Below are 10,184 nucleotides of genomic sequence, written 5' to 3'. Positions count from 1 at the left end.
ATATTCATAATTCTTTACGAAGTTATATATGTTCTATTCTTTCTCAAACATGACCACTTATTTAGAATGATAATTGAGATGTCATCACACTACAGGGTAATTGACACCTTATGCGATAATTTAATTAGGCCTTCATTTATAATTACAAATATAAAATATAAAATAATATATTAAAAAAACTTCTATCAAAATACAAAGTATTTAATATAAAAAAGATATTGATGGATACCCTTGAGTAGGGTACCCAGTCAGGAACATATCTCAGCACTCGGAGCTTGCAGCTTGACCACGTTACCCAAAAGTCTTGAAGGGCTCAGTAGCCAGGTTCCTCGCCCCGGGGCGTTGGGATCGTCTAGGCCTGGCCGCCCACCTCATAGCAGGCGGTCGGGGTGGTGCGCCCAACTGGATGCCATACCCAAAGGCGGTTAGAGGATATTTTTCAGGAATTTCCTCCGAGTTTTGGACGAGATTTCCCTTTTCAATATTAGGAAAGAAGTATGGCAGTTTATGAAGCTTTCTTAATATCAAATTTGTTAACTCTTTTTGTTTCCTTTCCAAGGCATGTAAATCTTGTACAGATACTCCCTGAGAGCACATTGAAAGGGATTCAAAATCTAATTCTATTGCAATAACTCTGTTAGTTTGCTCTTTTATTTCCTTTCTTAAAATTATTTTACGATTGTGTGGTCTGCCGTTCGACTACCCAATATTCGTGAAACCAACAGGTATCATAAAAAATTTTATTAAATAAGAAGATTGGCTATTGACTTAATTGAATACATGGAATTGACAATTAATAATGGCAAATTAGTGCGTGGACCATGGTCCACAGTGTTATGTGGACAATAACAAAAAGTACATTTTTAATATATTAAATGTGCATTATTTTTGTACTGAATGTACATTATACAATGTAATGTACACTCAATACAAAAATAATGTTCATCCCCTAAATATAATGTATATTATTTTTGTACTGAATGTACATTATTTTACAGTATACAAAATATGATCTACATAATTTGTGTGGACCATGGTCCACACAATATAATGATTGATAATGACAAATTATGGCAAATTGATAATGTCCGGTCAGACGGTCCATTGCACCCCAAAAAAAATGTTCGGTCATAATTAAATAAAAGTTTAATTAGTCAATTGACAATTCCCAATAATTACAAAAATACTATTTAGACTCCAAAAATATACTCTCAACTTTTACTCTCGTGTTCAAATTTTATTGGAGAAAAAAAAAAGAAGAAATAAATACAAATCATGACCTATTATATTAAAGGATAAAGTACAAATAAGCCACTGAACTATTTGGGAAACAGCAATTAAGCCATTGAACTCAAATAACCCTCAAATAAGCCATTGAATCCGAAAAAAAAAAGAGCAAATAAGCCATTGAACCCTAAAAAAAGAGTAATTAACATTTTTTATAGGTAAACTCCAGATTTTTGCTGATTGGATTACCAAATGTTTATTTTATTTACGTTTATTATTATTTTTTATTAATATTATCCACTTGGATAGTATTATATTTTAAAATAATTATAAGCAAAATAGTTACCAAGACTATGTGGTCTATTAGTATCCGGGTTGGATTTCCATTTGGAAGGTTATAAGTTCGAGCCTCAGTGGAGGCGTTATTGGTTCTTTGTGTGTTAGTAGGTTGAGAAAGTATACGAACAAATATTACATTGTAATAGAACCAGTAGCATTCAAAAAAATAAGCAAAGTAGTTTTGTCTTATCGAGATTTGATTTGTTTATTTATTATTATTATTTTTTCACTAGATCTTTTGTTTTAAAAAAAATAATAAATAAATAAATTAGATCTAGACAAGACAAAACTACTTTGATTATAATTACTTTAAAATATATTACTATGTAGATGGATTATAATAATAAAAAAAAACGTAAATAAAATAAACATTTGGCAATTCAGTCAGCAAAAACCTGGAGTTAACCTGTTAAAAATGTTAATTGCTCTTTTTTTTCGAGTTCAATGACTTATTTGGGGGTTATTTGAGTTCGATGGCTTAATTGCTTTATCCCAAATAGTTCAGTGACTTATTTGTACTTTATCCCTTATATTAAACAATCAAAGCATGATAAAGCAAAAAATAAGAGTACATATAGAATTACTCAAATAATTATAACTGGCTTAAGAAAGATGACAACATATAACCCTAACTTATAACTGTAAAGGCAAATAATATTTTTACAACATTAAGGGGATTGTTTGGTTGGATGGAAATCAAATTCCATAAAAAAGATTTTCCATGAAATGTAAGAAAATGTTGTTTTACCTTGTTTGGTTGGATGGAAAATCTTTACCATGGAAATTTGACTTCCTAAAAGTGAAGGAAAAGAAAATTATACCTAAACATTGGTATTTTGTTTTCCGGATGAGTCGAGAAGAAAATATAGTAATATTAGACTATTTTGCCCTCATCAAAATTTATTAATTACACATGTATAAATTATTGTTAAGGGCAAATTGATCTTTATATTCATAATTCCTTACCATTCTAAACCCAACCAAATAATAGAATTTAGGGAAAATGACACTTTTTCCCCCTGAGTTATATACCTATAGCATTTTTTCCCCCTGAAATGTTAAATGGACATATTTACCCTTAAAATAAATATTTCATTTATTTTTTTTCTCCAACAAATTATGACCATAATTTGGTTCAAACCAAACAAACACTATAGCAACCAAACTGAAATATTCCAATTACAATTTAGAATCGAAACCCAATATTTAGAGTTTATTAAAATCGTGAATCGGAACGGACGGTTCATGTTCCGAACTGAAAAAATAAAATACATTTATTGTTGAATTTAGACTATTTTAAAATAAAAAATAAAATTTTAAAATAAAGACGGTTCAAAATCGCGAACCGGGCGCCGGTTCACGGTTCAAGATTCAATTTTTTTGATACATAATTTTAATAAATTGACATCTAAATATTGGGTTCTAGGTCTGAATCATAACCGGAAACTTTTAATTCGATTGCTTTAGTGTCCGGTTCAGTTCAAACCGAACCGTGGTCATCCCTACGTATACGCAATAATTTGTTGGAGAAGTAAAATAAATAAAATGTTTACTATAAGGGTAAAAATGTCAATTTAATATATCATGGGGGAAAAAGCACCACTTTTTAAATAATTGAGGGCAGGGCCGGATTTTAGGCTGTGCAAGCTGGGCTACCGCACAGGGCCCCCAATTTTAGAGGGGCCCCAAATTTTATAGGTCCAATATTTAATTTTTACCTAGCTAGTTTAGAAATAAAAATTAAGAGTTTTCAATTAAACTTAAAAGGTTCTATGAAGAGATGGTAAAAATGTATATTTATTGTATTTTAACTTGGAGGTCAAAGGTTCGAAACTTGCATGTATTGATTTTAAAAATTGTGATTTTGGTAGGGCCACATTTATTTACCAGAACAGGGCCACCAAAATTTAAAATACGGCCCTGATTGAGGGGGCTAATGTGCTTACCTAAATAATTGAGGGGGAAAAAATGCTAGAAGTATATAACTCAGGAGAAAAAGTGTCATTTTCCCTAGAATTTATATTCACAGTAATTTCTTTTCCACCAACCAAACAATAGAATCTATTTTCCTGATAAATTATTTTCCATGGAATTTGAATTCCATTTATCTTTAAATATTTTCCATCAAACCAAACGGGCTTTAATATATATGTATGTATATAATTTGGGTCCTAAAAGTTGGGAATCCTGGGCACATGCTCGGCCGGCCCTGACTTGGAGCCACAACTCATTTCTTTTTATGCTTAAATAATGGTTTTGTGTGAGAATTTTAATTTGATGAAATGGAGAAGGGATCAGGATCAGAGTACAAGGAGGCACTGTTGTTAAGTAACCTGCAGAAGAAGAATTGTTACTATGAAAACTGCCCAGGATGTAAGGTGGAGCAGCAGAAGAGATTGCAGAGGGGTTTACCAATCAAGAACCTCATCACAGTTTGGATTATTGTGCTTGCCACTGGTATGTATGTATGTTATTCATTTGGTTGCATGATGGAATTCACTTTCTTTCTACACCATATTCAATCTGGTTATTATTCTTGAGATTCTTAAGTATGTGATGAAAACTTGAATTTTCAGTGTGTTCTTTACTTCTCTTACTTTGTTATGTCTCCAAATTGCAGCACTTCCAATATCATCCCTGTTTCCATTCCTTTATTTCATGGTAAGCACTCTAATATATTCTTAGGATCAAGCAGAGCTGGTAGTGAAAACACAACTTTATTTCTTTATATACGTCCACATTTTTCCGAGGCAGGATGCTAGACTTCACCTTTTAAATCTCAGCCCAACAATTCCCTAGTCATGTGGTACTGGACTTGGCCCTTCAGTGACCTCCACCCAATAATCCCCTAGTCACCTGGTGCTCAGCCCAATATTCCCCTAGCGGAATGTTATGCTGTGAGCACGTGCCCACCTAGGTGGGCACGGTTCCATATTCATAATTTCTATACTGTAGATTCATAATTTCTATACTGTAAATTCATAAAGTGTATACTTTAGATTCATAATTTCTGTACTGTAAATTCATAATTTCTAAACAGTATAGTTATCAATTATGAACATATAGTTCTCTGATTTGTGAAAACAGAGTTCAACAATTGGAATCTAGAGTATAAATTTTATGAATCTACAGTATAGAAATTATGAATCTACAGTATAAAAATTATGGATATGAAACCGTGCCCACCTTGCAAGGTGGGCACGTGCTCACCTTGCAAGGTGGGCACGTGCTCACGGCATAATTTGCCTCCCCTAGCCACCTGGTGTTGGACTTGGCCCTTCACTGTCTTCTGCCCAACATATATCCTTTAAAAAGTTGATACTTTGAATGTATGTTCATGTGTTTGTCTTGTCTTACATATTATGTATCTGCAGGTAAGGGATTTCCAGATTGCGAAGCGGGAAGAAGATATAGGTTTTTATGCAGGTTATATTGGTATGTCATTTTGTTTTCATATCCCATTCCTAGGTTGGGTTGGTAGTTTTGATTGTGTAAGTAAGTGCTCATAAATTGCCCAAACTTTAATTTGTGAAGGATCATCGTTTATGGTAGGAAGAGCACTGACATCTGTGTTCTGGGGAATGGTGGCTGATCGATATGGCCGGAAACCAGTCTTAGTATTTGGCACCATGGCAGTGTGTGTAGATTTACACAATAACCTTATTAATTTCTACATGCCTCTTTTTTTTTTTTTTTTTTTTTTTTTTTTTTTTTTTTTTTTAATGTCTAACAAGGTCTAAATCTGCTGCTGATATGTTTCAATTCAGGGTTGTTCTCAACACTCTCTTTGGTTTGAGTGTAAATTTCTGGATGGCAATCATCACAAGATTTCTTCTTGGAAGTTTGAATGGCTTACTTGGACCAGTAAAGGTACCTTTAATTTAATTTGTTCTTATCTTTTCAACATTATACAAAAAAGACTAAATCCAGCAAAATAACTATAGTGAATGACTAAATTGAGTATTGTTTTTTCTTTTTGGTAATTGATACACTGCTTTACCTTTCCTCAATATCCAGGCATATGCAGCAGAACTTTTCCATGAAGAACACCAAGCCTTGGGAATGTCAATGGTAATATATATATATATATATATATATATATATATATATATATATATATATATATATATATATATGCCATTCTTTTCAAACAAATATTTGCTCTTACAAGATTCACATTGATCATATTACAAGACGCAAAAACATGTATAATTATAACTTCCTAAAAAAAAAATGTATAATTATAACTGCTTATTTCAGATTACCATATCATGGGGTATAGGCTTAGTTATTGGTCCATCTTTAGGAGGCTTTCTTTCACAGGTACACTTTTCTCATTCACTGCATATAATATATGGGTTAAAGCCATCCATTTTTGGACAGACTTCTTTCTTTAACTGGCAATTCTGAGTTTTATTTGCTTCACTTTTTCTTTTAATTTACATCTGAACTAAGCCTGCAGAGAAATACCCTTCTGTGTTCTCTCCAGACTCTTTATTTGGGAGGTAAGTCCACTTTCTTGCTTTATATGATTGTATGTATAACCTTCTCTAAGTCTATAACTGCTCCCTTGACTCCAAAGCACTTTGGGTTATGCAGATTTCCGTACCTCTTGCCGTGCTTAATCATTTCATTCTTTGCACTGGTAGTAGCTATTGGTTCGTTTTGGATACCAGTATGTCTTCTTTACCTAGCTTTTACTTACCATCTCAGTCTACATTTTGTTCCATATATATGTGTTGTTTTTGTTGGGGCAGAGGTCGGTGAATGGCCAAGTCCAGCACCATGATGCTAGGGGATTGTTGGGCGGATCAAAAGCAGATGAAGGGAAAAGTCCTCTAGCACTAGGTGGCTAGGGGAATTGGTGGGCTGATACCGGTAAAGGGTTAAGTCCAATATCGAGAACCAGGTGACTAGGGGATTGTTGGACAGAGACTGGTAAAGGACAAAGTCCTCTAACACTAGGTGGCTACTAGGAGAATTATAAGGCGGAGGCGGGTGAAGGGCTAAGCCTTGCACCCTGCACCAAGTGGCTAGGGGATTGTTGGGCAGAGACATGAGGCCAAGTCTAGCACGCTAGGGATTGTTGGGCGGAGGTCTGAGGCCAAGTCCAGCATCCAACATCTCAATGATGTGGCAGTCTACAACCTCTCATATAAGAGAGCAACTTGGTGCCATTGGACCACAAGGTCTTTGGCGTCTTCTTTCCTGCTTAATTGGTTTAAAAATGATGTCCTTTGTAGTTTCGGGTTTTTTTTTTTTTCCTAATACCCAAACATTACAGGAAACATTGCATAAACATGATTCAGTTAGTGTTTCACCATGTGACTCAAATGAGGCGTTAGAGGCTGCAGCTCACCATCAAGTTGAAACAGAAACTTCTTCCAAAGAAAGCCTTTTCAAGAACTGGCCATTGATTTCATCCATCATTGTGTATTGTGTCTTCTCTTTTCATGATATGGCCTATACAGAGGTACATACATATATATATGCTATCTCTGTCATAGATAGATAGGATCGATCTTAATTATTTGCTTAAATTAATTAATTAAAGCTGTGATTTGCTTCTGCAGATATTTTCATTATGGGCTGAGAGCCCAAGAAGGATTGGAGGTTTAAGTTATTCATCTAATGATGTTGGGGTTGTTCTTGCTATCTCAGGTCAATTCTCAGTTTCTCACTACTTTTAATACATACAAACATGCCATTTCACAACTATATATATGTATGGATCGGAAATATTATTATAGCTAACTTGTCCATTAATTATATTGAATTGTTTCAGGTTTTGGTCTGCTAGTCTTCCAATCCTGCATTTATCCATTTTTTGACAGGAATTTGGGTCCAAGACTGATAGCACGTGTTGGAGGAGTAAGCGTTTCATTCCTTCTCATCCCTTGTTTAAGATTAAAATGCTTAATTAACCAGTTACAATAACATTCCTGGCATATATATATGATTTAATTTAATTAATTTGCAGCTGGTGTCAATACCCCTCCTGACAAGTTACTCCTATATAGCAACATTATCTGGAATTACCCTTTCACTGGTGCTTAACTGTGCATCTGTCATGAAGAATATTTTGTGTGTAAGCACGTACTATATATACTGCGCTACCTACCTAGCTTTTATATATGTTATCTGATATATCGAATAGATCGAAATGCCATTATATTATATTGCATGCATGCTCTAAGTTGAAATCTTTTGTTGTTGTTGTCATCAGGTATCAATCGTAACTGCAATGTTTATGCTGCAAAATAAGGCTGTGGTAAATTAATATGCCAAGTTTAATTTAATTTAATTTAATTGGCTTCTTCATTATGAGCTAGATAGTTTGGTTTGAGTAGTTTAAGGCTTTAAGCTGATCTGATACTTTGAGCTGGGGGGGCATCCATATATATATATAGGATCAAAACCAAAGAGGAGCAGCTAATGGCCTTGCAATGACAACAATGTCAATCTTCAAAGCCATAGCTCCAGCAGGAGGGGGAACACTGTAAGCAACTAACCCATGCATTTCTGTATCATCATTTAGGTATACGTTATAGAGAAAATACCAAATTTTGTCTGATCTTACGAGTATTAGCAAAATGACGATTTTGGTTTACATGTTTAATCAGTGCCAATTTTCATCCAACCACTATTGTTTTCGTGTCAAAATTGATTAAGCGAGTCACCCCTTCATTCGGATTAAACATGCTGGAATGCACAATTTGTAAGGGTATTTTTGTCCATTCATATATAATATGCCAATTGATCAACAACGTCACCCCTGGTAGGTGAATTGGCGCATATATTGGATGAGAGTTCATACATTAATGGAATTGGCATATATATTATAAATGAATGAACAAAAATATCCTTAAAAGTTACACATTTCGACATGTTTTAGTTGGAGGGGTGATTGACATGATCAATTTTGGTTAAAAAACAATAGCCGTTGGATGAAAATTGGTAATGATTAAATATGTGAACCAAAACTATCATTTTATTTGCTAATACTCATCGTGGGATCAAATTGGTATTTACTACCTTAAAAAACAAAAAAATTGGTATTTACTCGTTACGTTACGTTGCTGCTTAAATTAAAGTAATTTCAAAATATAATGCTACTGCATATATTCTTTCAAAAAAAGTTGAACCCCAAACCTAAGGGAATGCTACTGCATATATGCATGCATGCATAGCAGCTAAATTACGTAGCCGCTTTTGAATTTGTGTAGCTTTTCATGGGCACAAACGCGTCAAGATGCTGCAATCCTTCCTGGTATACTATTTCTTCTTTGCTTAAATTTGTTTTTTTTTTTTTTTTTTTGAAAGCAAACACAAAAATAATTGTATTAACTCATCAAGAAAGCATGAACAAAAGTCGAAGGTTCAGCTTCCCACGAGCAAGAACCAGCATGAGAACCAACTGCTTTAGTAAGAACGTGAGCAAACTGGTTCACTGACCGACTAATGTGAACAACACGACATACACCTAAAGTGTTCAGAATAGCACGACAATCACTAACAGTAGAACTAACATAAGAAAGACACATCCAATTAGCTTGATGAACAATAAAATAATGCATGCATGCGTGCAGGTAGCCAGATGGTTTTCTTTGTGTTGAATGTGGTGGAGGCAATCGGAGTGCTCCTCACATTTAAGCCATTTCTTGTTGAACGCCAAAGTGCCAAATAGATCAATCACATAAATAATGCTTTCCAATTTAATTATTAGCTCTTTTCTTATATATGTATCACCGGATGTATGTTATAATCATGTTTGACTTTTACACCCAATGCATAATCATGTAACACTTCACTTTTTTTATTTGAGGAAAATTGCGAATTGTGATAGATCTTAAGACTTAAATCTCTTTATTTATGTTCAAATTGGAGTCTTAATTTGATAAGGACGAAAATACCCCTAAAAATTTCATATTTTGGCATGTCTTAAACGAATGGATGACCGGCGTGATAAATTTTTGTACTAAACCAATAGTCATGGATGAAAATTAGTACAAAAACAATAATTATGGATTAAAATTGGTAGAATTAAACATGTGGACCAAAACTGTCATTTTGCTAATACTCGTGGGACCATGCAGGGTAACAGTAAAAATGCTCATGTGGTTTGCTCCATTTAAAAATGCTCATTTAATTGTGTTTCACTAAGTGGTGGGGGACTGGCCGAATGGTTTGCTCCATTTACATGAGTGGGGATCAAACCACCCAACCTCATGCTTAAGGGACGAGGTGTTGAACCACTACACCAACCATATTGGTTATAGTGTATTAGAATTAAACCTTTATTTCAACCATCTTGGTTGGCGTGAGTGGTCGTGCACTTTCTTCCATTAAGAGAGGTCGGGAGTAAATAGTTAGCTTATAAGTTAATTTTGGCTTATTTGACCACTATTAACTGTTTGATTTGGTTAAAAAAAAATAAATATAAGTGTATGGTGCATTAATTTTTTGTAACTCCAAAATGCTAAAATTCAAAAAGCTACTCCAAGCAACTTTTTCAATTAGTTTTTTTTAGAAAAAAAATTATACCAAACAACTATCAGCTAACACTCTAACCAATTTTCCAAACACTTTTCTACTATCAGCTAATGTTATCAACTAGT

The 10,184-nt window shown here is 34.0% G+C and overlaps 1 protein-coding gene across 1 annotated transcript; it reads left to right on the top strand.

Moving 5' to 3' along the window:
* Positions 1-3,757: 3,757 nt before the first annotated feature.
* On the top strand, positions 3,758-9,411 carry LOC109157988 (protein ZINC INDUCED FACILITATOR-LIKE 1-like). Its single transcript, XM_019305799.1, has 17 exons — positions 3,758-4,023; positions 4,187-4,227; positions 4,941-5,001; positions 5,101-5,203; positions 5,334-5,436; positions 5,584-5,637; positions 5,827-5,889; positions 6,022-6,071; positions 6,166-6,241; positions 6,851-7,039; positions 7,140-7,227; positions 7,352-7,437; positions 7,547-7,654; positions 7,793-7,837; positions 7,977-8,065; positions 8,793-8,836; positions 9,156-9,411. Exons 1-17 carry the CDS (start codon positions 3,849-3,851, stop codon positions 9,251-9,253), a joined length of 1,473 nt encoding a protein of 490 aa, XP_019161344.1. The 5' UTR covers positions 3,758-3,848; the 3' UTR covers positions 9,254-9,411.
* The last annotated feature ends 773 nt before the right edge of the window (positions 9,412-10,184 follow it).

This window comes from Ipomoea nil, unplaced genomic scaffold (genome assembly GCF_001879475.1).
Source record: "Ipomoea nil cultivar Tokyo-kokei standard unplaced genomic scaffold, Asagao_1.1 scaffold2805, whole genome shotgun sequence".
NCBI classification, from domain to species: Eukaryota; Viridiplantae; Streptophyta; class Magnoliopsida; order Solanales; family Convolvulaceae; genus Ipomoea; species Ipomoea nil.
This window is presented reverse-complemented; position numbering and strand designations above follow the sequence as displayed.